We start from the raw sequence: 27,809 nt of genomic DNA, 5'->3' as shown, positions 1-27,809 counted from the left end.
GGGGGGATGGAAGATTTGACCCCTAAATCGATATCCAACATTCAGGTTTTCTTTTCATTGTGCAGAGAAAGGTGGAGCCCAACAAATGTTCTGGGGAAAAATGAATGTTGGGAGAAAACCTGAGAGAGGAATCCAGACGGGGCCAAAGGAAGATCCTCCAGTTTTCTACTCAATCCAACCAGCTGGACAGAGCAATCACCATGCAAACACTGAAACTCTGGACCCCCCTCCTCCTCCTCTCCCATCTCACAATATTCTAATGGAGGAGACTTTGTGAAAAGTGGGGCCAAGCAGGATGCAGAGAAGACCAGCGATGGTCGGCTTTGAGAAAGATGGTATTTGAAGGGACAGCGAGGATGGAGAGGATCTTAGGATGAAGGGGGTCTTCGGACCTGTGCTGATGGACTGGTTGTTTCCTCCCTCAAGCAGGTTGAATGAAGGTCGGGAGGGCAAGGGCACCAATAAATACATTTACTGAATTCAAACCGACACAAACCCAAAGGGCGTCACCATAAGGTGCCAGGAAATGCCTCCTACTTTGCTGGATCGGGCTCTGGAGGTATGGATGGCGTCTTATGTCTTCTGTGCGTTGGGTTCATTCTGGCATACCGGGTTCAAAGGTTTTTGGAGTTCACCAGAGTCCTCCTTGGCAGTGCAGGTTAAGAACCTCCAACCAGAGGCCAGACATGGAAAGGAAGAAGAAAGTCTTGTATTTGCCCTCAGAACAAATTCAGCTACTGGATTGCCACCTGTATGGAGGCAATAAGGCACCTCTGAAGACGTACATTGACTGTAGAAGAGTGGAGAGGTCCTGAGGGGTCGTGTGATAATGGAGCGGGCCAGAGTGCCTCAGTCTGGAATGTATCATCGGACCCCCCAAATAGATGAGATGCCGAGAGACGAGCGGATTTATCTCCATGGTGGTAAAATGGTTCCAGCCAGGGATGTCCATCGCGGTGCCACCTCCACCCAACAATGTCCATCGCGCTGCCACCTCCACCCAACAACGTCCATCGCGCTGCCACCTCCACCCAACAACGTCCATCGCGCTGCCACCTCCACCCAACAACGTCCATCGCGCTGCCACCTCCACCCAACAACGTCCATCGCGCTGCCACCTCCACCCAACAACGTCCATCGCGGTGCCACCTCCACCCAACAACGTCCATCGCGCTGCCACCTCCACCCAACAACGTCCATCGCGCTGCCACCTCCACCCAACAACGTCCATCGCGCTACCATCTCCACCCAACAACGTCCATCGCGCTGCCACCTCCACCCAACAACGTCCAACGCGCTGCCACCTCCACCCAACAACGTCCAACGCGCTGCCACCTCCACCCAACAACGTCCATCGCGCTGCCACCTCCACCCAACAACGTCCATCGCGCTGCCACCTCCACCCAACAACGTCCATCGCGCTGCCACCTCCACCCAACAATGTCCTGGGATTGGGGGCCCCCGAGATCACTGCCGCTGCTCTTCTCCTTCCTCCTGCACCTGTTTGCGAAGGTTCATCCTCGAGCAGCGCGGACAGCTGGTGGAGTTGTCGTAATAACAGTCCCTGTTATAAAAGTAAAGAAGGTTTGTTTAAAGAGATCTGTACATGGAACTAAATCTTAAGGTGTGTATAGAGAGGGGAAGGATTAAAGTGTAATGTCAGGAATATTAGAACTTTAAATAGTTCCTTTGGACTAAACTGGCCAAGAAAAAATATTTCCTTTACTAATCAATGCAATGAGTTACATCACTGTATCACCATATATATATATATATATCCATCAGCTCTGTACAGTATACAGCGCTGTGTTACGGCGGCAGTGCACCGACTTCCCCTTCCCACAACAAGAGTCGGTCTGAGGGCTGCTCAGCCATTCACAGGAAGCCTTGTATTATATAAATGAGTACAAGGCTTTCTCTGATTGCTGGAGAGGTGGGCAGCTGATATCACAATCGGGCACATTAGGCACCAGGGGGGGGGGGGTTTAGGGGGTGACAAGATCCAGGCCTGGACCCCCAGAACAATGACGTCACAGTTGGGTCTCACCTGTGGAACACAGCAGCACATTCCTGGCACACAGACGTGTGGCTATCGAATGGGAAGAGAATGTCGCCCTCCTTGCACAGCTCACATACGAAGCCCTTCGCCTGACAGCGCTGTGGAGAAGACAAACAGAATAATTCCCACATCTCCTCCTAATGGAAGCCCCTCCCCCAACGCTCACATTAAAGACATTTTCCACGTTCTTCTCACCTCGCAGTCCAGCTTGATGTGCTTTGCAAACATGGTGTGAACGTCGGTCAGAGAGCAGCTGAGCCGCGAGCTGCTAACATCCAGGAGATCCTGCAAAGAGTACATGTCATCGTTCTCCACAAAGTGCTGACGATCTTGTAGCTGCAGAAAGAACAAAAAGTGTGAGCCACAGCGGCACAAGGCGCGGGCCACAGCGGCACAAGGCGCGGGCCACAGCGGCACAAGGCGCGGGCCACAGCGGCACAAGGCGCGGGCCACAGCGGCACAAGGCGCGGGCCACAGCGGCACAAGGCGCGGGCCACAGCGGCACAAGGCGCGGGCCACAGCGGCACAAGGCGCGAGCCCACAGCGGCACAAGGCGCGAGCCCACAGCGGCACAAGGCGCGAGCCCACAGCGGCACAAGGCGCGAGCCCACAGCGGCACAAGGTCACCATGATCCAGAAACACATAAATACTCCATCATAGCAATGACCCAATCAGGAGAATAGTTCAATTTGAAAAATGTGGTCTGCGGACAATCACACAATTTCTTAAATCAGACAAATCTCGGATTACTAATTTGGACACATCTACATGTACCGTGTTTTATACAAACAAAATTCCACCAATCAATATCCCTACAAAGATATAAAAAAGTGATGAAATTTCCAGGGGTATTTTTTAGAAACTGAGCAACAATTCACATCAGTTTTTGCCCTATAGAGGCTTACTCTCTAATGCGTGTTAGGGGTGAGCTGTGTACAGAGTGCAGGGGTGAGCTGAGGGTATAGGGGGGTGAGCCGAGTTGAGGGTATAGGGGGGGGGGGGTGAGTTGAGGGTATAGGGGGGGGGTGGTGAGTTGAGGGTATAGGGGGTGAGCTGTGTACAGAGTATAGGGGTGAGCTGTGTACAGAGTGCAGGGTATAGGGGTGAGCTGTGTACAGAGTATAGGGGTGAGCTGTGTACAGAGTGCAGGGTATAGGGGTGAGCTGTGTACAGATAGGTCCATATATATTTGGACACAGGCACAAATTTTAGTTTCCGGTATTTACCATTTAAGCTCTAGTTATATAATAGGTATGGGGTGAAAGGTCACACTCAGGTGTAATTTGAGGGTCTGTACATCCAAATCGGGGGAAGGGTTTAGAAATTAACACTCTTAAGAATAGCCATCCCCCTTTTCAAGAAACCTAAAGTTATTGGACAATTGAATGAAAAGCGGTTTCATGGCCAGGTGTGGGCTACTCCTTCGTTATTTCTTCATCAATTAAGCAGGTAAAAGATCTGGGAGTTGATTCTAAGTGTGGGATTTGTATTTGGAATCTATTGCTGTGAACATACATAACACGTTCCAAGGATCTGTCCATGCAAGTAAAACAAGCCATTGTAAGGCTTCAAAAACAAAACAAATCTATCAGAGAGATAGCAGCAACATTAGGAGTGGCCAAATCAACAGTTTGGTACATTGTGAGGAAGGAAAACGTGCACTGTTGAGCTCAGCAACATAAAAAGGCCTGGACATCCATGGAAGACAACAGAGGTGGATGATCGCAGGATCCTCTCTATGGTAAAGAAAAACCTATTCACAACATCCAGACAAGCGAAGGGCACCCTCCAGGAGGCGGAGACAAGCGAAGGGCACCCTCCAGGAGGCGGAGACAAGCGAAGGGCACCCTCCAGGAGGCGGAGACAAGCGAAGGGCACCCTCCAGGAGGCGGAGACAAGCGAAGGGCACCCTCCAGGAGGCGGAGACAAGCGAAGGGCACCCTCCAGGAGGCGGAGACAAGCGAAGGGCACCCTCCAGGAGGCGTAAAATGGTTGCAGTTCCATAAATTTGTACTTGATATTTGGGTTCAACCCCCTGAAATAAAGCTAAAACTCTGAACTTCAAATTACTTTGGATTGTTTCCTTTTCATTTTATTCTGGTGACATACAGAGCCAAATATAGAGGGACCTGTATATAGTGTAGGGTTCAGGGGGTGCACTATGCATAGTTTGCCCTGCCGCGTTTTAGCTGCAAAACTGGGTGGGAGGGGCCACATGACGAAGCCCGGCGGGGCGGATTCAGCCACGGTCTTGTGTTTGACATGTGTGCCGTTCTTTATAACAGACCATTACAAATGACTGTCAGAGATTGGTTCTCTTTTTTTAAACTATCTGTACATCTTCAGATTGTAGGAGTAAACCCCTCCCCCCCCCCCCCCCCACACACACACACACACACCAGGAACAACATACTCCATGCGAATAGCACCCCCTGTAGGACGTGAACCCGGGACCCCCCAGCACTGCTATCCACTTACAGCATGAACCCTTTCCTGACCTGTAGCAGCAGCCGGGCCTCCATGGCCTCCTTGCAGGTGATGAAGTACGGCTTCATGAGAAGGATGTCCTGACGAAGCTTCTGTCGGATAAAGACAAGAAATATGAACTGACTGAGCAGCAACTCCGTCCAGAGAGCCTGAAAATAGTCACAGCGCCCCCGGAGGGAGGAAATTAATCAAACTTCATTTTCAATCACTGAGAGGAGTTTGAACTCAATGCAGATATAAAACCACAGAGGAGGTATCTATGTATTTAATAATGGATAATAATCAGCCTCCTACAATCCCTGTACAGCAGAGCTCAGAGGAAGAAGCAGCGCAAGGAGCCAATCAGCAGTACTGCAATGCTCAGGTACCAACAAGGAAACTTCTTCTAGGAGGAGAGTGCAGAGTGAGACAGTCTGCTGCTTCTCCTTTCACTGTCCAGTCTCAGGGTCGGGGTGGCACCGGACCTGCAAGTGTTACATAACGACTTCCCAACCACCTATCCCAAATATCCTGCGGCGGCGGGTCGTCTCTATCGTTGGTATAGTAGAAGGATTGCGCTACCCTGGTAGGTGACCTACATCTACCCAATCATGTGCCAGAAACAAACTTAATTAGCACCAATGAATATCACCTTGTGTGCGATTCCACCACAAGTTTACTAATAAATGACAATCCACCAAAAATCATTATTATACAAAAAAATTTTCTAAAACAACTGTATATAAAAACACATAAAACATACCATACTTGTGTTAGTAGATCAGAAATGGTGCTCTTTGAATCTTTAAACCCGTGCATTACCCTAATCCAGGTTCACAAAAAATATATAATGTGTCGCTAAACCACAATTAATATACTGCAAATGATAAAAAAAATGTTGATAGGAAAATAAAAAATACAATATATATATATATATTATATATTATAAATATATATAAAAAAAAATATGTAAAAAAGAGAATTCCTAGAGGAATCCTCTTCTCTTTAATTGGAAAGTCCCAATGTGATAACCAGGCGCTCCTAAACAGTAAATATTCCTCCTGTGAAATGATTTCACCACTTCCGTGATTGTCACGTCACCGTAAAAAATGGCCACTCACCAGATCCCATTCAATAAGTGCCTTTGGTTCATTCCCAGGATAACCTCTCCTATTTTGTGTTACCACAGCTGTCCGGTATCTTGAATATATTATTATGGCCTCTCTTTCTCTATAAAAGCTCACAGGGAAAGGATGCCCATCATAGTGTAGTAGATAAAAGAATTTATCCCAAATATACTGCGGCAGGTCGTCTCTATCACACAAAACGACATACCTGTGCGTCATTCCATGCAATAGCCACTGGAGGGCGCAATCGCGCTCTGCTTGGACACGCTCCTGCTTGTTACCTCCTCCTACCCTCCACCAGCTGTCACCTCTGCCCCCATGTTTCCCCAATGTCCCCCCAATCTTCATCCTCATACACCCCCCCCCCCACCCACCAGCTGTCACCTCTGCCCCCATGTTTCCCCAATGTCCCCCCAATCTTCATCCTCATACACCCCCCCCCCCCACCAGCTGTCACCTCTGCCCCCATGTTTCCCCAATGACCCCCCAATCCCCATACACACCCCCCCCCCCCCCCAGCAATCACATCCTTTTACATCCCAACTCTCCCACCCCACAATTCCGTTTTTATGCAACCCTCACTTACCCCTCTACCCCTCACCTCAGCCTTACCCAACAACCACCCCCCAAACCCTCCCTCTACCTACCTACTCTTCCTGGGCAATAGGTATCAGTATGAGTACTTGGTGTTAAAAAAAAAAAAAAAAAAAATGGTATTGGTTCCATACCTAATATGTACACACACATTATATATTATATTATATAAACACACACATTGGGGCAGATTCAGGTACCTGCGCGCCTAGTTACGGCGGCCCAGTGGATTGTATTTACGCTACGCCGACGCAACTTATAGGAGCAAGTGCAGTATTCACAAAGCACTTGCTCCATAAGTTGCGGTGGGGTAGCGTAAATAGGGCCGGCGTAAGCGCGCGTAATTCAAATATGGAAGGGGGCGTGTTTTATGCTAATGTATTATGACCTGACGTGATTGACGTGTTTTACGAACGCACATGCGCCATCCGTGTACACATCCCAGTGTGCATTGCTCCCAAGTACGCCGCAACAACGTATTGGTTTCGACGTGAACGTAAATTACGTCCAGCCCTATTCGCGAACGACTTACGCAAACGACGTAAAAAATTCAAATTTCGAAGCGGGAACGACATCCATACTTAACATTGGCTGCGCCTCCTAATAGCAGGAACAACCTTACGCCGAAAACGACTTACGCAAACGACGTAAAAAACTACCGCCGGGCGTACGTACGTTTGTGAATCGGCGTAACTAGGTAATTTGCATACTCGACGCCGCAAACGACGGGAGTGCCACCGAGCGGCCAGCGTGAGAATGCACCCTAAGATACGACGGTGTAAGAGACTTATGCCAGTCGTATCTTAGGCTAATGTCGGCGTATCTTGTTTTCTGAATACACAAAGAAGATACGCCGGCGCAGATTTGAATTTACGCAGTGTATCTATAGATACGCTGGCGTAAATTCTCTCTGAATCTACCCCGTTATTTATTATATAACAAACACACCCACCAGTGACACCATGGAGAAACTACTGACATCTGTTTTCCGTTTCCCTGGCTGCCCACCCAATATCTGATCAGCCCCCTCCCCCCCCCCCCGGTTTTCAAATAGGGAAGCAGCGTTACTAATCCCGGGGTTCCCTTCCCCCTCACCAACCTCCAAGGTTTGGCCGACACATACCTTCCGTCTCCCGACACACTCGGTGTGACTTACCCGGATCTCCACCAGTTCCTCCACATAGTTAAAAAGTAAAGGGTTAATCTCCCGCAGCTTCAGCACCGGCCGGTTTACCATCAGAGCGAGGTACCGCATACTGCACCGCGACACCTGGGGGGGGGGGAGAAGACTTGTTGTATTGGGAGCAAAAAATACATCCCATCTGTAGACAGAGATCCCAGAAATAAATATTTCATCCAGACCCACGCCTGTCCACCCAAAACTGTACCATTGTCTATGGATTTGCCACCCACAATCCTTCTGTTCTCCATCTGGCGCTCACCCATTTCAGGCTATGAGAACTCTCCACTTTTATTGGTTGCCAAAAGGAATTCAGGCACAAGATCCCCCCCCCCCCCGATTTCTCCAATGTTCCATAGAGACCCCCACCCCCCAGTGGCTACTGGAAGCATAGAAATAACTGGTACTTCTGGGTATGTGGACCATGTGACACGTGGTCATGTGACTCACTCCCCTTGGTCATACAGCGTGCCTGTATCTCCAGCAGTCAGTATTGCAGCCCCCCCCATTCTTCTTACCTTCCTCGGCTCAAAGTCCCAGTTGTGGATAACGCGGGACGGGATGACAGCGAGGTCGTTCCAGTGACAGTTGCTGCAGTAGTACTGCCCAGTATAATCGCACTGGCGGGCCTCGCTGGACGACGCTCCTGCACACAAAAAAGGCAAGACACACATAAACAGAGCACAACGGCACTTTCTATACAGACGGGGAGTGTTCTGGGTTACAGACGGGGAGTGTTCTGGGTTACAGGCGGGGAGTGTCCTGGGTTACAGGCGGGGAGTGTCCTGGGTTACAGGCGGGGAGTGTCCTGGGTTACAGGCGGGGAGTGTCCTGGGTTACAGGCGGGGAGTGTCCTGGGTTACAGGCGGGGGAATGTTCCAGGTTACAGGAAGGGAATGTTCCAGGTTACAGGAAGGGAATGTTCCAGGTTACAGGAAGGGAATGTTCTAGGTTACAGGAAGGGAATGTTCCAGGTTACAGGAAGGGAATGTTCCAGGTTACAGGAAGGGAATGTTCTAGGTTACTGTGATACAATTAAAAGGGAAAGTAATCCACCATAAAACTAGCTAATATTTTTCTATTTCTTCTGGTAAAAACAACATTGAAAATGTTTTTTACCTTTGGTCCTTCCACAAATCTAGTGAACTTCTAACATGTTTTGCACTCTGCCTCCAGCTATATCTGGGGACTACAGAACCCCTCCATCTTATAGAAAAAGAAGAAAGCAATATATCTCGTTTATTTAGTCTGGGTAAGCTTTAAAGCAGTGGTCCCCCAAGTTGTGGTTGCATCCTGTCACCTTGATGTGGGGGGGGGGGTATTGGGGGTGCAGACTGTGACCTCATAGGGGGAGGGGGTGCAGTCTGGGTCTCATCGGTGCTCAATGAGATCCTGCCCCCCGATCTCACCCTCCCCTTCCTTGTGACCACAGAGAGGGAAGGGGATAGTGGTGCTAGCAGAAGGGGGCGCCCTCTGGTGGTCAGAGGGTGGTAGTGTAGGTAATGCTGGCTCGCTCTGCCTGCAGCCAATCCCGGCTGTGTGCCCGGCACTCTGCAGGCCATGGATCGGGACCTGTGTTCTAACAATATGGGTCCCCTATCAGATAGTGCCCGGCCTGGACTGCACATGCGCAATTCACAGACATCTCAGAGAATGAACAATCTGTTCCATCAGCTGTAGTTGGAGCATGCGCAGTTAATGCGCCGCTCGCTCTCAGATGGGGGACCCATCAAGATAGAACAGTGCTGGCCGCGCTCAAATACAGTGAGGGGCGGATGTTTTTTTTCTAAAGGGCGGGTGTATTATGCTTACCCACGCCCCTCGCTGATAGAACAGCACTTGCAGCTCCTATAGACTCAATACATAGCTGTGACCATAGGAGAAGAGAATGGAGTGTTGCCCTCCTCGCCCTCCTCCTCCGAGTCATTCAGCTGTGTGTGTAAACTGAGCCAGACTTACAAGACACCATTCATGTAAAGGATTCGTTCTCACGACTTACGTAAAGAGATTGGCGCTCGGCACTCTGCGCAGCGATAATCCTGGCTGTCCAGTCCGGCTTCGGGACAAATGGTCAACTCGTACTCTGCCTGGTGACTGACCTTTGACCTCACACAGGGCTTCGTGATGAGATTCAGACATTTACTGTGGCAGCGATAATAGCAACCTAAAGAACAAGATCAGCAGTGTGCGTGTTACACAAAAGGACCAACGTGCATGCTCGTCCCCAACACTGCATTTCATGCGGCTTCATCACCAGGTTTTATGTGGCCGGTGCAGGACGACGGGGGAGGAGGGGGGACTCTATGACCTTTGGTGTGATCTGTGCTTGCACAGCGCAGGGGTCATAGGCTTACCACCCCTCCCTATGGGGGATATCGATTCGTGTTCTGCCCTCTCATCTGACTGGCGGCTGCATGGAGTCTAAGAAGTACCAAGTGACCGACAAAAAAATAAATAAGACGGCGATGGAGGAAACTAGAACGCCCCTCCCCCATTCTCCCGATTCCAGTCCTAACTCCTGCAGAACACCTTACTACATACATGAACCATTTGTAGAGCTGAACTCCAACCAGGATGCAAAACCCAATACATGCAAACCCAGAGGCCTCGCTTGTAGCTTGTGGGCCCCAATGCAGATGGTGACCCCCCCCCCACTACCACCCACCACCTCCATATCCCCCCCCCGCCACCACCTCCACCCCCACCACCTCCACGCCCCCCCCCCCCCACTACCACCCACCACCTCCACACCCCCCCCCACCACCTCCACCCCCACCACCCACTTCCACCCCCCCCCCACTACCACCCACCACCTCCACCCCCACCCACTACCACCCACCACCTCCACCCCGTGCCAAGATACTCCGAGTGGCTAAAAGGTTAAGCAGCTGACAGATGATATCATTTTCTTTCCTTTCACCATGGGTGGTAGGAAAGAAAAATCTCTATTACCCCACAACACAGTCAGTCCCTCCTGCTGCGCTATTGTGTTCTGCCACCCGGTAGGGAGCCGACCGACAGAACACAATGCCCACCGCTGCTGGCAGTGATTGCATGAAGTCGAAAAGAAAAAAAAAAAAAAAAACAGTGAGACCCCTGATGCTACTCCATGCTAACCTTTCCCTAAGTCTAGGTTTGTAAAACTTTTTGTGCCACAAACATTCATCCTGTGCAGGGTGGCCCCCGGGTGCCGCTGTTCCCTCCGGTCTCCTTCTCTTGGTAGTATAGAGAAGAGCGGTGATGTGCTTTCGTCGCTCTCACTTCTAAAAGCACCCGGTTGTGACCCCCTCCGATCTTTGACTTAGCAGCTCCCCCTTCCAGTCTGTGACAGGTACACATAAAATACCCCAAACCCCTCCCCCGGGGGGCTGCTGGGAGGAGTCTTACCTGTACAGGTGTACCAGGTCTGGATGAGGCCCCAGATGAAGGTGCTGCATTTATCACACATCTGCTTCACACTCTTACTCTTCTCCTTGTAGAATCGATGCTCTAGTATGATCCGCATGTTGGGTTCCTCTTCATGGGGGTCCTTATTGGGGGGAAGAGAAGAAAAGACTCAGCAGGTGATATGAAGAGGTCAGGAGGATTTTAGGGGTGGGGTGGGTGTCGGCCTCCTGAGTCTGTCCCGCCCCCCAGGAACTTTCTCTCACTTTCAGCTCCTGCAGCTTCAGCCGGAGATGGATGAGTCTGACCACTGCGTCCTTCTGCTTGTCCGAATTCTCGGGCAGCTCCAGGATCACCTGCTTACACTCCTCGATCGCCTGGCGCAGCTGCTGGATGTCCGACGCCAGGAACAGACCCTGAGATAAAGACAAATGGCGTCACCGACACAGCAAGAGGACAAAACATTCATTTCAAGGATCGGCAACTTATGAATACCATTCATACAAGTCTCATATTCTTCCCATACAGGGCCACCATCAGGGGGGTACAGGCAGTACACCTTTAAGGGGCCCAGAGGTCCCCAGGGGCCCGGATGGCAACCCCCCACAGGGTCACAGATGGCAACCCTTCTTTTTTTTATTTATTTTTCATAAAAAAATATATATATATTTTTATTTTATTATTTTTTTTATAAAAGGGCCAATGTTTTTTTTTTAGGGGTCCGGAGATCCCCAGGGCCCCGGATGACAACCCCTTTTTTTTTTTTTAAAAGAGAATTATTTTTGTTTATATTTTTTTTTATTTATTTTATTTTTAGATATATTTATTATTATTATTATTATTATTATTAAAGGGCCCAGAGGTCCCCAGGCCCCGGATGGCAACCCCTCTTGTTTTATATATATTTTTCTTTATTTCTTTTTTTTGTAAAGGGCCCCCCCACCCTGCTTCTCAATTTCAGGCGGCAGCACCCCCCCCGGTTCTCTGCTCCAGGGGGTAGCTGTGTAAGGGGCCCCATAATTCCTGATGGCGGCCCATAGGATTAACCATAAAATCAATCGATCATCACCTATAGGAGGTTCCCTTCTTCTTCACAAGACTAGAGATGCCCATAAATGGAAGGACGGCATTGCTGCATGGTGATTGGCTACTCTGGTGCCCAATGCTGTCACATGGTGAGGTGGGAGAGTTCTCAGTCCTGTGTAAGCTCCAAGTCATACCTCAGAGCTTACACGGCGCTTCCTTTCCTCACTCCCAACAGCTGAATGGAGCCAAGGAAGAGCCAATTGAAGGTGTGGGGGGAGTATAAAGAGCGGTGCTGAGTGGCCCCCCAAACCAAAGTGACGGTTCAGGTAGGTCCTCATCCTGTGTGCCATTCTATAGGACAACCAAACTACTTACCACGGGCCGGGAGAAGTGATCCTCCGAGACCCCCAGGTCCATCACTCTGTCTGCGCTGCGGAATTCCAGTTCAGGACGAGGAGGGGGGGATCCTGGTGGGGAACCTGAAAGAAAAAGAACGGCCAACAATGGTCAATGATCTAAAAACCGCCCGACGGGTCAATGCGGAGGAGCAAATAGCAATGATGGGTGGAGCAATCCCTACCAACCAATCAGCTGTCTCCTTAATGGACCCAATAAATAAAAGAACATTTCTGATTGGGGGGCTGCAGTTTGCTCTGATAATTCTAAGTTCGGGGGGCAGGGAGGTGACATCCAGGTGACACGGCAGACCAACCAGTCCAATCAAAGCCGTGCAGATGTCACCATAGAAGGCCGGACTACCCCGAACCACAAGAAGGGGTGCAGGTGACCGCCCAGTGCCGTGTAGACTGGCAGCAGGAGCCGCTCACCGTAACCAATAATGGATCAGCCCCTCCAGGTACACAATTTTGGAAGCCCCCCCCTCCCCCCCCCCCGTCCCGGTAATACAAACCCTTTGAAGGCCCCCGCTCCGCGTCCTCGCAGGGCTCCTCTTCTCTCGATTTGTTGAAAGGGTTGAGGTGACCCTGGCGGAACCTGGCCAGCTTGTCATTGTATTCCATATCCAGTCACCCTGCAAGACACAGGACACGTGAGGTCACACAACCACGCCGGGGAGGAACCACGGCATCCGGAACCCGGAGGAAACACAAGTATTGGAAGTTATAGAAAGGAAACCGAAAGCTTCAAGGAACCCGAAGAAACAAATCTGGACATCCCGTCTCTGCGAAGCCGAGTTCAACCCAAAAACACAAATGGCAAATCCCGCGGAACCTCGGATTGCGAGGAACGAGCGTTTCACAATACCAGGGCTGGATTGGCTCAAATCTGAACTTGGTTTGTTGTCTCAGGATTCAGGCCAAAGCGTGTGCAGTACCGCGTTTGGCCTTGGATGAGGGGGGGGGGCGCCGTAGCATGGCGCATATCGGAAACGGCCGGAAAGGCCTGAGGACAGTTCGGCTGACCTTGGCAAACCTCGGAAAGGCTCGTGGAACAAAGTCAGCTGAACTGTCCTCGGGCCTTTCCGACCGTTTTCTGAGGCTCTCCGGCGCCCCCCCACCTTATGCGGTATTGCATGCCATTGAAGTCAATGCGGAACAAATTATTTTCGTTTCCATTGACTTCTATGGGGAAACTTGCTTTCATATGCGAGTGCTTTGGATTACGAGCATTCTCCTGGAACGGATAATAACCCGAGGTTCCTCTGTATTGCCTAACGAGGTGATCGCTGTATAGCGGCGCGAGGGATGTGTCAAATGTCAACACTTCTCAGTGAGGATTTTATGGGCTTCTTCTTAAAATGGAAGGAAAGTAAAATCACGCCATCACAACTCTCCTACGGCCACCCGCCGCCATCACAACTCTCCTACGGCCACCCGCCGCTATCACAACCCACCCACCGCCATCACAACTCTCCTACGGCCACCCACCGCTATCACAACCCACCCACCGCCATCACAACTCTCCTACGGCCACCCACCGCTATCACAACCCACCCGCCGCCATCACAACTCTTTACGGCCACCCACCGCCATCACAACTCTCCTACGGCCACCCACCGCTATCACAACCCACCCACCGCCATCACAACTCTCCTACGGCCACCCACCGCTATCACAACCCACCCACCGCCATCACAACTCTCCTACGGCCACCCACCGCTATCACAACCCACCCGCCGCCATCACAACTCTTTACGGCCACCCACCGCTATCACAACCCACCCACCGCCATCACAACTCCCCCATGTACACATCTCCTCCCATCATCCCCCCCCCCTCCATGTACACATCTCCTCCCATCACCACCCCCCCTCCATGTACACATCTCCTCCCATCACCCCCCCCCATGTACACATCTCCTCCCATCACCCCCCCATGTACACATCTCCTCCCATCACCCCCCCCCCCCATGTACACATCTCCTCCCATCATCCCCCCCCCATGTACACATCTCCTCCCATCACCCCCCTCCATGTACACATCTCCTCCCATCACCCCCCCCCCCATGTACACATCTCCTCCCATCACCCCCCCCCCCATGTACACATCTCCTCCCATCACCCCCCCCCCCCATGTACACATCTCCCCCCATCACCCCCCCCCCCATGTACACATCTCCTCCCATCACCCCCCCCCCATGTACACATCTCCTCCCATCACCCCCCCCCCCCCATGTACACATCTCCTCCCATCACCCCCCCCCCCCCATGTACACATCTCCTCCCATCACCCCCCCCCCCCCCAATGTACACATCTCCTCCCATCACCCCCCCCCCCCCAATGTACACATCTCCTCCCATCACCCCCCCCCCCCCATGTACACATCTCCTCCCATCACCCCCCCCCCCCCCATGTACACATCTCCTCCCATCACCCCCCCCCCATGTACACATCTCCTCCCATCACCCCCCCCCCCCCCATGTACACATCTCCTCCCATCATCCCCTCCCTCCCCCCATGTACACATCTCCTCCCATCACCCCCCCCCCCATGTACACATCTCCTCCCATCATCCCCCCTCCCCCCATGTACACATCTCCTCCCATCACCCCCCCCCCCAATGTACACATCTCCTCCCATCACCCCCCCCCCCCCCATGTACACATCTCCTCCCATCACCCCCCCCCCCCATGTACACATCTCCTCCCATCACCCCCCCCCCCATGTACACATCTCCTCCCATCCCCCCCCCCCCCATGTACACATCTCCTCCCATCACCCTCCCCTCCCCCATGTACACATCTCCTCCCATCACCCCCCCCCCCATGTACACATCTCCTCCCATCATCCCCCCCCCATGTACACATCTCCTCCCATCATCCCCCCCCCATGTACACATCTCCTCCCATCATCCCCCCTCCCCCCATGTACACATCTCCTCCCATCACCCCCCCCCCATGTACACATCTCCTCCCATCATCCCCTCCCCCATGTACACATCTCCTCCCATCATCCCCCCCCCCATGTACACATCTCCTCCCATCACCCCCCCCCCCCATGTACACATCTCCTCCCATCACCCCCCCCCCCATGTACACATCTCCTCCCATCACCCCCCCCCCCATGTACACATCTCCTCCCATCACCCCCCCCCCCCCCCCATGTACACATCTCCTCCCATCACCCCCCCCCCCATGTACACATCTCCTCCCATCATCCCCCCCCCCCCATGCTGATCACATATAATAATAATATTGGGGTGAATGGTGATTTTAGTCTCTATGGTTCCCCCCCTCTGACCTCGGCATGTCCGGCCTGTCTTCTCCCCCCCGGGCCTCCTCCGGCCAGGAGCTCCTCCGTTCTCCTTCCTCCTCCACCGGATCCCTCCGTCTTCCTCCCGGTGTCTCCGGTAATCACACCGCCGGGTCCGCCCATCACAGCGCCACCGTGCGGCGGACTGAGAGTACAGCGCTCCACCATGACGCGACACTTTCTACTGTCACGTGATCCCCGCTCTGCCCGCTGATTGGCTGCCAACTGACATTTCTCGGGACCGCCTTTTATTTGTTTTTATGTGCAAAGAAAGGGGCGTGTCCTTCTATATATATACATATATATATATATACACCTCTGATATATCATATTCTATATACTGTCCTATATACACCCCTAAATATAGACTATTCTATATACTGTCCTATATACACCCCTCATATATAATATTCTATATACACCCCTCATATATAATATTCTATATACTGTCCTATATACACCCCTCATATATAATATTCTATATACTGTCCTATATACACCCCCCTGATATATAATATTCTATATACTGTCCTATATACACCCCTCATATATAATATTCTATATACTGTCCTATATACACCCCTCATATATAATATTCTATATACTGTCCTATATACACCCCCCTCATATATAATATTCTACATACTGTCCTATATACACCCCTCATATATAATATTCTATATACTGTCCTATATACACCCCTCATATATAATATTCTATATACTGTCCTATATACACCCCCCTGATATATAATATTCTATATACTGTCCTATATACACCCCTCATATATAATATTCTATATACTGTCCTATATACACCCCTCATATATAATATTCTATATACTGTCCTATATACACCCCTCATATATAATATTCTATATACTGTCCTATATACACCCCTCATATATAATATTCTATATACTGTCCTATATACACCCCTCATATATAATATTCTATATACTGTCCTATATACACCCCTCATATATAATATTCTATATACTGTCCTATATACACCCCCCTGATATATAATATTCTATATACTGTCCTATATACACCTCTAATATATCATATTCTATATACTGTCCTATATACACCCCTCATATATAATATTCTATATACTGTCCTATATACACCCCTCATATATAATATTCTATATACTGTCCTATATACACCCCTCATATATAATATTCTATATACTGTCCTATATACACCCCCCTCATATATAATATTCTATATACACCCCTAATATATAATATTCTGTATACTGTCCTATATACACCCCCCTCATATATAATATTCTATATACACCCCTCATATATAATATTCTATATACTGTCCTATATACACCTTTCATATATAATATTCTATATACACCCCTCATATATAATATTATATATACTGTCCTATATACACCCCCCTCATATATAATATTCTATATACACCCCTCATATATTCTATTATTATTGTTGTTTATTGTCCTATATACAGTATGTGACAAAAGTAAGTACACCCCTCTATCTTTTCATGTGACAACACTGAAGAAATGACACTTTGTATCTACAATGTTGTGTAGTGAGTGTACAGGGGGGAGGGGTGTACAGGGGGGAGGGGTGTACAGGGGGGGGAGGGGTGTACAGCTTGTATAACAAATAACTCAACACACAGCCATTAATGTCTAAACTGCTGGCAACAAAAGTCGGGACACCCCTAAGTGAAAATCTCCAAATTGGGCCCAATAAGCCATTTTCCCTCCCCTTGTCATGTGACTGGTTAGTGTTACAAGGTCTCAGGTGTGATAAATTTGGTGTTATCGCTCTCACTCTCTCATACGGGTCACTGGAAGGACAACATGGCCCCTCATGGCAAAGATCTCTCTGAGGATCTGATATAAAGAATTGTGTCTCTACATAAAGATGGCCGAGGATAGAAGAAGATCGCCAAGACCCTGAGACTGATCTGCAGCGCGGGGGGCGGGACCATCCAGCGGGTTCCCCTCCCCCGCCTCGCCATGGTCCACCAAAGAAGGTGAGGTCACAGAGGCAGGAATCCCTCTCCTCTCCCCTCCTCTCCTCTTCTCCTCTCCCTCTCCCCCTCTTCTCCTCTCCTCTCACCCTCCTCTCCCTCTCCTCTTCTCCTCTCCCTCTCCCCATCATCTCCTCTCACCCTCTTCTCTCCCCTCCTCTCCTCTCCCTCTCCTCTTCTCCTCTCCCCTCTTCTCCTCTCCCTCTCCCCCTCTTCTCCTCTCCTCTCACCCTCCTCTCCCTCTCCTCTTCTCCTCTCCCCTCTTCTCCTCTCCCTCTCCTCTTCTCCTCTCCCCTCTTCTCCTCTCCCTCTCCCCCTCTTCTCCTCTCCTCTCACCCTCCTCTCCCTCTCCTCTTCTCCTCCCCATCATCTCCTCTCCTCTCACCCTCTTCTCTCCCCTCCTCTCCCTTTCCATCTCCCCTCTTCTCTACCTTTACATCTCCTCTCCCTCTCCATCTCCCTCTCTCTCTCTGCCTCTCTCTCTCTCCCTCTCAATCCCCCTCTTCTCCTCCCCTCTCCCTCTCTCCCTCTCTCTCTCCCTCTCCCTCTCAATCCCCCTTTCCATCTCCCTCTCCATCTCCCCTCTTCTCCTCTCCTCTCCCTTTCCATCTCCCTCTCCTCTACATCTCCCTCTTCTCTCCATCTCCCCCTCCCTTTCCCTTTCCCTCTCCCTAATCTCCCTCTTAATCTCCCTCTCCTCTCCCTCTCCTTCTCCTCTTCTCCTCTTCTCCTTTCCCTCTCCCCTTCTATCAATCTCCTCTCCTCTCCTTCTCCTACCTGTCCCTCTCCTCTCCTATCACTCTCCTCCTCTCCTCCCCCTCTGCTCTCCTTACCTCTCCCTCTCTTTCTCTCCCTCTCTTCTCCCTCCCCTCTCCTTCTCCTGCCTGTCCCTCTCCTCTCCCATCCTCTCCGTCTCCCTCTCTTCTCCCTCTCTCCCTCTCTCTCTCACCCTCCTCTCCTCTCCTATTATAATATAATGTAGTGAATGTACGACTCCAATAACTTTATGTTTCTCAGGTTTATAATTTGATGGAGAAATGCAGATTAGTGTGGAGATGAGATGATCTGTATAGGAGCTCCGCCCAGAGGAAGAAGCAGACCACCTACCTACCTACCTACTTACCTACCAGCAGAGGAGGACAATGAGACACATATATAGTGTATAGAGATATGCGGTCGCCTGATACAGTCTGATGAAAACCGCCGACTCTTCCCCCCCAACAGACAATTTCCTGTTTAAACAGAAAGTATTTTCACCGTCTTCATAGCCGGGGTCAGCCTGGTGCTGGATGTGACAGGGGGGGGGGAGGGGGACACAGAAGGAGCGGCTGCTTTGGGTTCCTCTTGGTAGTGAATTCTCAGCTCCTCATATCCGGAACATTCCCATTGATTGGGGCTCCCCTGTACAGACTTATTGGGGCGGCTGGGAATGACCCCCCCTAGTGGTGTGGCAGGATGACATTCCCCTCTCAGGGCAGAATCCTTCACTAATGGCGGCAATAAAGTCTAAGTATAGAAAAACAAAATACAAAAATAAGCACAAGGGACGCTCCAAACCATCAGTGTGATGTGTCCCTTGTACTGCTGTCTCCTCCTCCCCTTAACAGCCCCTCTCCTTTGTACTGCTGTCTCCTCCTCCCCATAATAGCCCCTCCCCTTTGTACTGCTGTCTTCTTCTCCCCTTAACAGCCCCTCCCCTTTGTGCTGCTGTCTCCTCCTCCCCTCAACAGCCCATCCCCTTTGTGCTGCTGTCTTCTTCTCCCCTAAACAGCCCCTCCCCTTTGTGCTGCTGTCTCCTCCTCCCCTTAACAGCCCCTCCCCTTTGTGCTGCTGTCTTCTTCTCCCCTAAACAGCCCCTCCCCTTTGTACTGCTGTCTTCTTCTCCCCTTAACAGCCCCTCCCCTTTGTACTGCTGTCTTCTTCTCCCCTAAACAGCCCCTCCCATTTGTACTGCTGTCTCCTCCTCCCCTTAACAGCCCCTCCCCTTTGTGCTACTGTCTCTTCCTCCCCTTAACAGCCCCTCCCCTTTGTACTGCTGTCTCCTCCTCCCCTTAAAAGCCCCTCCCCTTTGTACTGCTGTCTCCTCCCCTTAACAGCCCCTCCCCTTTGTACTGCTGTCTTCTTCTCCCCTTATAGAATATCTATGTGCAGCCCGAAGGGTGCATTTCCTCAATGGGACTTTAAATTGGGAAGACTAGGTAAATGGGTGACAAAATGGGTCACAGAGTATTTGAAAAAATATATAATTTATTAGCAAAAAAATAAATAAAATGATATGTGAACGGCCAAACTCATCATGAGAGACGCATCCAGGAGGATGAGGGAAGCAACATGAGAAAACAAAATGGGCAACAAAAAATGAAATAGAACAGATAACATTGATAAGGGCCATAGTGCAGAACCCGGTACTGCCTGATGAGGGCGACAGAGGAGCCAATGTTTCGAGGCTTCTTTACTTTATAAGACCTCTTCTTCATGGGGGGGGGGGGGGGGGGGGGGGGGTATGCAGTTTATGCTGATGGCAGGATCATTTCTCAAAAAATAAAATACTGATTATTAGAAAGGCATCCAGATTCCAGGAATGTTAAACAGGGGAGGAGCTAGGTCTTAGGTTTGGACATATAAACTCTGGGAAAGTATATATGCACACGCCAAGAAAGGGGGTGCAGGCAGGGGCGGACTGACCATTGAGTCACTCGGGCACTGCCCCAGGGCCCCATGCCACTAGGGGGCCCCATGAGTTGTCAGTCCGCCCCTGGGTGCAGGATGGAGAAATCCCCGGCCAGGAAGGTGCCTGTGGCTTAAATAGTATCATTCGTCAGCCCATTTTGTTTTCTCATGTTGCTTCCCTCATCCTCCTGGATGCGTCTCTGATGATGAGATTGGCCGCGTACTGCTGTCTCCTCCTCCCCTTATAAGCCCCTCCCCATGTACTGAGATTGGCCGTTCACATATCATTTGATTACATTTTTTGCTAATAAATTATATATTTTTTCAAATACTCTGTGATCCATTTACCTAGTCTTCCCAATGTAAAGTCCTATTGAGGAAATACACCCTTCAAAAAACATAGATATTCTATATTCAGGGATGTGGTTAGACTACGGCTCATATCCTTTACATTTTAGGACACCTCCTTCTCGCTTCTCCCCTTATAAGCCCCTCCCCATGTTTTGCTGTCTCCTCCTCCCCTTATAAGCCCCTCCCCATGTACTGCGATCTCCTCCTCCCCTTATAAGCCCCTCCACATGTACTGCGGTCTCCTCCTCACCTTATAAGCCCCTCCCCATGTACTGCTGTCTCCTCCTCACCTTATAAGCCCCTCCCCATGTACTGCTGTCTCCTCCTCACCTTATAAGCCCCTCCCCATGTACTGCTGTCTCCTCCTCACCTTATAAGCCCCTCCCCATGTACTGCTGTCTCCTCCTCGCCTTATAAGCCCTTCCCCATGTACTGCTATCTCCTCCTCCCCTTATAAGCCCCTTCCCATGTACTGCTATCTCCTCCTCCCCTTATAAGCCCCTCCCCATGTACTGCTATCTCCTCCTCCCCTTATAAGCCCCTTCCCATGTACTGCGGTCTCCTCCTCGCCTTATAAGCCCCTCCCCATGTACTGCAGTCTCCTCCTCGCCTTATAAGCCCCTCCCCATGTATTGCTGTCTCCTCCTCCCCTTATAAGCCCCTCCCCATGTACTGCGGTCACCTCCTCGCCTTATAAGCCCCTCCCCATGTACTGCGGTCTCCTCCTCGCCTTATAAGCCCCTCCCCATGTACTGCGGTCTCCTCCTCACCTTATAAGCCCCTCCCCATGTACTGCTGTCTCCTCCTCACCTTATAAGCCCCTCCCCATGTACTGCGGTCTCCTCCTCACCTTATAAGCCCCTCCCCATGTACTGCTGTCTCCTCCTCACCTTATAAGCCCCTCCCCATGTACTGCTGTCTCCTCCTCACCTTATAAGCCCCTCCCCATGTACTGCTGTCTCCTCCTTCCCTTATAAGCCCCTCCCCATGTACTGCTGTCTCCTCCTCACCTTATAAGCCCCTCCCCATGTACTGCTCTCTCCTCCTTACCTTATAAGCCCCTCCCAAAGTACTGCTGTCTCCTCCTTCCCTTATAAGCCCCTCCCCATGTACTGCTGTCTCCTCCTTCCCTTATACGCCCCTCCCCATGTACTGCTGTCTCCTCCTTCCCTTATACGCCCCTCCCCATGTACTGCTGTCTCCTCCTTCCCTTATAAGCCCCTCCCCATGCACTGCTGTCTCCTCCTCGCCTTATAAGCCCCTCCCCATGTACTGCTGTCTCCTCCTTCCCTTATAAGCCCCTCCCCATGTACTGCTCTCTCCTCCTTCCCTTATAAGCCCCTCCCCATGCACTGCTGTCTCACCTCTCAGACACTCAGAGACAATGAACAGCCCATGTACTTTGTTTTGGTGTTTTTATTGAGGGGATTGAACTGGGATGGGGGAAGGGAAGTATGGGATGCCCATGAGAATTAGTAAAACTTGCTTGGGACGGCTATATACAGTCCAGCACAACTCCTGCTGCAGACTATCACTCCTCAGCTCCTGCTGCAGACTATCACTCCTCAGCTCCTGCTGCAGACTATCACTCCTCAGCTCCTGCTGCACTTATTTGAATTTTCAGGCACAGCAAGCACAGAGTGGTTAGGCCTGACACTGGCTACGCCAGGCCTTGGCAATTGCCCTTTGCGGGCAGGGACCACGGGCCCCTATAGTGTAGCAAAAATAGGGGGACCCCTGATCTGTGTGTGGAGCCCCTGATCTGTGTGTGGGGCCCCTGATCTGTGTGTGGGGCCCCTGATCTGTGTGTGGGGCCCCTGATCTGTGTGTGGTCCCCTGATCTGTGTGTGGTCCCCTGATCTGTGTGTGGGGCCCCTGATCTGTGTGTGGGGCCCCTGATCTGTGTGTGGGGCCCCTGATCTGTGTGTGGGGCCCCTGATCTGTGTGTGGTCCCCTGATCTGTGTGTGGAGCCCCTGATATGTGTGTGGGGCCCCTGATCTGTGTGTGGGGCCCCTGATCTGTGTGTGGGGCCCCTGATCTGTGTGTGGGGCCCCTGATCTGTGTGTGGTCCCCTGATCTGTGTGTGGAGCCCCTGATCTGTGTGTGGAGCCCCTGATATGTGTGTGGGGCCCCTGATCTGTGTGTGGGGCCCCTGATCTGTGTGTGGGGCCCCTGATCTGTGTGTGGTCCCCTGTACAGAGATCGCTGGGCCTTCCATTTGCCAGTCAGACATTCCAGAACATCTTCTCCTTTCCCTCCCCTTTGTATCGCAATCAAATCGCTTAATCGCCGGCCTGCGTTCCGTAAACAGCATTTCCCTCCGGGATCCAGTCCTTGTATATCTGTCAGTCCCACTTTTATTATTATATATTTATTCACTTGGCCTTTATGATACCAACACCAAGCTTTGTTTATTTGTATTTGTAATTGTATTTATTTTTCTTACTATCATTGTAATGACAGATTGTTACCATTTATTTGCTACATTATTTCCAACCTGAGAATTTACTACATTTCTCTCCTGGGCCCCCTAGTGGTCATAATAATATCCTCCGGCCTTTCAGAGTGGAGGATTGTGCGTCCTTATCAAGTTTTACTTTTATTATTTTTTTTTTTTATTACATTTTTCGACCACTTCAGACTTCACCAACACAAGAGACTTACTCATGAGGTTTATTTGCTTCAATCGTCTCTGCAACAGCTTCACATCATTTGTGGTTTTCTATTTTTACTTTCTTTTTATTTTATTTTATCCAATTAAAAAAAAAAACATAAAGGGCCAGATTCTGGTACATTTACGGCGGCGTAACGTATCGCATTTACGTTACACCGCCGCAAGTTTTACGGGCAAGTGCTTGATTCACAAAGCACTTGCCTGTAAAGTTGTGGCGGCGTAGCGTAAATCCCTCGGGCGCAAGCCCGCCTAATTTAAATGGGGCGTGGATCATTTAAATTAGCCGCATTCCCATGCTCCGTTTTGAAATTTCCCGCCGTGCTTTGCGCGAAATGACGTCACACCGACGTCATTTTTTAAACGTAGACGTGAGTTACGTCCTTTCCTATTCCCAGACGACTTACGCAAAAAAAAAAAATTAAAATTCGACGCGGGACCAACGGCCATACTTTAACATGGCAAGTCTATCTATACGCCACGAAATAGCAGCTTTAACTATACGCCGGGAAAAGCCGACTAGCGACGACATAATGCGACGGCCGCGCGTACCTTTGTGAATCGCCGGAAAAAGCTAATTAGCATACCCGATGCGGAAAACGACGCAAACTCCACCCAGCGGGCGCCGAAGTATTACACCTACGATCCGAAGGCGTACGAAGCCATACGCCTGTCGGATCGAAGCCAGAAGCCGTCGTATCTTGGTTTGAGGATTCCAACTAAACATACGACGCGGCAAATTTGAAAGTACGCCGGAGTATTTCTGCTGTGAATCTGACCCATAGCCTTCATTTTTTCCTCTTGGACCCTAAACTTCACCTCCTCCATCCTGTATGTTTCCTCCATCCCGTATGTTTCCTCCATCCCGTATGCTTCCTCCATCCCGTATGTTTCCTCCATCCCGTATGTTTCCTCCATCCCGTATGTTTCCTCCATCCCGTATGTTTCCTCCATCCCGTATGTTTCCTCCATCCCGTATGTTTCCTCCATCCAGTATGTTTCCTCCATCCCGTATGTTTCCTCCATCCCGTATGTTTCCTCCATCCCGTATGCTTCCTCCATCCCGTATGTTTCCTCCATCCCGTATGTTTCCTCCATCCCGTATGCTTCCTCCATCCCGTATGTTTCCTCCATCCCGTATGTTTCCTCCATCCCGTATGTTTCCTCCATCCCGTATGTTTTCTCCATCCCGTATGTTTCCTCCACCCTGTATGTTTCCTCCATCCCGTATGCTTCCTCCATCCCGTATGTTTCCTCCATCCCGTATGTTTCCTCCATCCCGTATGTTTCCTCCATCCCGTATGTTTCCTCCATCCCGTATGTTTCCTCCATCCCGTATGTTTCCTAAATCCCGTATGTTTCCTCCATCCCGTATGTTTCCTCCATCCCGTATGCTTCCTCCATCCCGTATGCTTCCTCCATCCCGTATGCTTCCTCCATCCCGTATGTTTCCTCCATCCCGTATGTTTCCTCCATCCCGTATGTTTCCTCCATCCCGTATGTTTCCTCCATCCCGTATGTTTCCTCCATCCCGTATGTTTCCTAAATCCCGTATGTTTCCTCCATCCCGTATGTTTCCTCCATCCCGTATGCTTCCTCCATCCCGTATGTTTCCTCCATCCCGTATGTTTCCTCCATCCCGTATGTTTCCTCCATCCCGTATGTTTCCTCCATCCCGTATGTTTCCTAAATCCCGTATGTTTCCTCCATCCCGTATGTTTCCTCCATCCCGTATGCTTCCTCCATCCCGTATGCTTCCTCCATCCCGTATGCTTCCTCCATCCCGTATGTTTCCTCCATCCCGTATGTTTCCTCCATCCCGTATGCTTCCTCCATCCCGTATGTTTCCTCCATCCCGTATGTTTCCTCCATCCCGTATGTTTCCTCCATCCCGTATGCTTCCTCCATCCCGTATGTTTCCTCCATCCCGTATGCTTCCTCCATCCCGTATGCTTCCTCCATCCCGTATGTTTCCTCCATCCCGTATGTTTCCTCCATCCCGTATGCTTCCTCCATCCCGTATGTTTCCTCCATCCCGTATGTTTCCTCCATCCCGTATGTTTCCTCCATCCCGTATGTTTCCTCCATCCCGTATGTTTCCTCCACCCTGTATGTTTCCTCCATCCCGTATGTTTCCTCCATCCAGTATGTTTCCTCCATCCCGTATGTTTCCTCCATCCTGTATGCTTCCTCCATCCCGTATGTTTCCTCCATCCCGTATGTTTCCTCCATCCCGTATGTTTCCTCCATCCCGTATGTTTCCTCCATCCTGTATGTTTCCTCCATTCCCATATTTGTCGGCTTTCCACCTCCTGCCATTTTTTGGGGATCATCCTTTTGGCTGCGTTTAATAAATGGGGGGGGTTCGTTTTACTTTTATGAATATGATCATGTGACTGGACCCCCATCCTCTTCATGCGTCACATTACATTCAATTGCAGATGTCATTCGGTCGTCCCGATTGGCAGTGCTGGATTGAATTATGCTGCCCCCTAGTGGCACTGAAAAAGATCATTTTATGTCACAGAGGGGGGCTATTTACTAAACCCGGAGGGTGCAAACTCTGGTGCAGCTCTACATAGAAACCAATCAGCTTCCAGGTTTTATTGTCAAAGCTTCACTGAACAATCCAAAGTTAGAAGCTGATTGGCTGCCATGGACAGCTGCACCAGATTCAGTTTTAGTAAATCTCCCCCAGAAAGTGGATTTTATTTCGCTATTTGTAAATCAAGCAAATTAAATCCGGGGAATACAGAACCACCACCCAGCTCTGGGTCACAGATATATAGTGGCGGATACCCACATCACCCCCAATAAGAGCCCTTTCACCCCTAGACCGCCCCACGGTTGCAGTAAAGTGCCACTCATTTTAGCAACGCTTTACCGGCGCTGCAGAGCCCCTTTTCTGGCATGAGCGGGGCGCTTTTAACTCCAAAGAAGGGGCTAACAAGGGGTTAAAAGCGCCCGTATTGAGGTGCTGCAGAAGCCACTCCGGTAGAGCTGACCATTTATTTCAATGGTGGTGGAGGAGGGGTGTATACACCGCTCCCGCACCGCCCCAAAGATGCTTCTTGCAGGACTGTTTTTCCCGTCCCGCAAGCGCACCGCCCCGCCCCAATGTGAGCACTCGGAAAGGCACTCGGAAGGCACTCAGAAAGCACTCAGGCTCTCTGTTGGAAGACAACATGAGATAATATAATATTTCTGGAGTTTCTACATATCTCTTTCCTAACCTCAAAACCCAAACTGTCCGGGTGAATCCTGGACAGGTGGCAACCCTAGCTGCCACCCTTCCTATCCAGATGCACAGGGGGGCCACACGGCCCTCTGGAGCAAGGGGCCGGGTTGCAATTATGACCCCTGTATGAACGCCCCTGCCTCTGCACCACCACAGGGCCCCGTGGCTCACTCTTGGGACTCGGGAAGGACTGATGCTAAAGATTGCCGGGCAACGAGACGACCAACAAAGGCCCTTGAAAAGTCCCTGAGAAGTGGAAGTTCCTCCATTGTCAGGAAATGTGGCCTTGTGGTTATAAAGCGGATCCTCCTTCACCACAGCCGGATATTTCATCTTTTTATTCTGCAGGGGCAGCGCTTCCTCCTTCCTCACCTCGGTGACAATGACATTGCCCTCACACACACACACAGATATGCTGAAGGGTCCTGCCAGGCTTGGGGACCCAGGTGAGATCTTTGGCACATCTGCACATCCAGGACCTCCATGACCACGCATGCTCGAGCACAGCTCTGCCACATCCCGCAGCAAAGGGGGGTAGAGGGACTGAAGATGTAAATGTTAGTAAATGAAACCCGTTGTGATCAGAATTTTTTTTAAAAGCCTAGCCCGGCTTTTCTGTATAGAATAAGCTGCAGCTGTTATCTATTCACCCAGGACCCCCCCCCCCCCCCCCCATAGATACAAATAGAATGTGTGGTGCTTTTAATATTCTTAACTGTGTTGGAGAAAAGTCCTGATTCCTATTTGCTTTGCTCCAGGACCCGGGGTCCCCAAACTTTCAAAGCAAAGGGCCAATTTTTTATGTCAGGCACTTTACCGATCTGCATCTCGCACATGCTATCTGAGCGTTCCCCACCGGCCGCTGACGCCGATTTACATAGCTGAGCGGAGCAAATCCCCCTCCTCCTCCCTGTTTACATTCTCACAGGAAGAGGGACACTGAGGAAGTCCTGTGATGTGAGGTCTGCATGGAGGGGGGGTCTGCACTGAAGGGGGGATCTGCACTGAAGGGGGGTGTCTGCACTGAAAGAGGGTGTCTGCACTAAAGGTGGGGTGTCTGCACTGAAGGGGGGTCTGCACAGAAAGAGGGTGTCTGCACTGAAAGAGGGGGTCTGCACTGAAGGGGGGTCTGCACAGAAAGAGGGTGTCTGCACTGAAAGAGGGGGTCTGCACTGAAGGGGGGTGTCTGCACTGAAGGTGGGGGTCTGCACAAAAAGGAGGGGTCTGCACTGAAGGTAGGGGTCTGCACTGAAAGAGGGGTCTGCACTCAAGGTGGGTGTCTGCACTGAAAGTGGGGGTCTGTACATAAA

At 50.6% G+C, this 27,809-nt stretch overlaps 1 protein-coding gene across 4 annotated transcripts; it reads right to left on the bottom strand.

Annotated features, from left to right (window-relative positions):
* Nucleotides 1-1,307: 1,307 nt before the first annotated feature.
* DEF8 (differentially expressed in FDCP 8 homolog) lies at nt 1,308-15,696 on the bottom strand. Of its 4 annotated transcripts, XM_040329651.1 has the most exons (13): nt 15,536-15,624; nt 12,748-12,867; nt 12,213-12,316; nt 11,078-11,227; nt 10,815-10,956; nt 9,427-9,591; nt 7,946-8,073; nt 7,404-7,517; nt 4,559-4,639; nt 2,255-2,395; nt 2,048-2,157; nt 1,429-1,564; nt 1,308-1,397 (listed from the first exon to the last, which is right to left on the bottom strand). In XM_040329651.1, exons 2-12 carry the CDS (start codon nt 12,854-12,856, stop codon nt 1,468-1,470), a joined length of 1,341 nt encoding a protein of 446 aa, XP_040185585.1. In that variant the 5' UTR covers nt 12,857-12,867; nt 15,536-15,624; the 3' UTR covers nt 1,308-1,397; nt 1,429-1,467. The 4 variants fall into 4 exon arrangements, with proteins under 4 accessions (XP_040185585.1, XP_040185584.1, XP_040185588.1 ...); XM_040329650.1 differs by having other exon boundaries at nt 1,312-1,564; XM_040329654.1 differs by lacking the exon at nt 12,748-12,867 and having other exon boundaries at nt 1,312-1,564; nt 15,536-15,696.
* Nucleotides 15,697-27,809: the final 12,113 nt, after the last annotated feature.

Source organism: Rana temporaria, chromosome 11, assembly GCF_905171775.1.
Source record: "Rana temporaria chromosome 11, aRanTem1.1, whole genome shotgun sequence".
Classification (NCBI taxonomy): domain Eukaryota; kingdom Metazoa; phylum Chordata; class Amphibia; order Anura; family Ranidae; genus Rana; species Rana temporaria.
The sequence above is the reverse complement of the archived record's forward strand: the minus strand, read 5'-3'. Positions and strand labels throughout refer to the sequence as shown.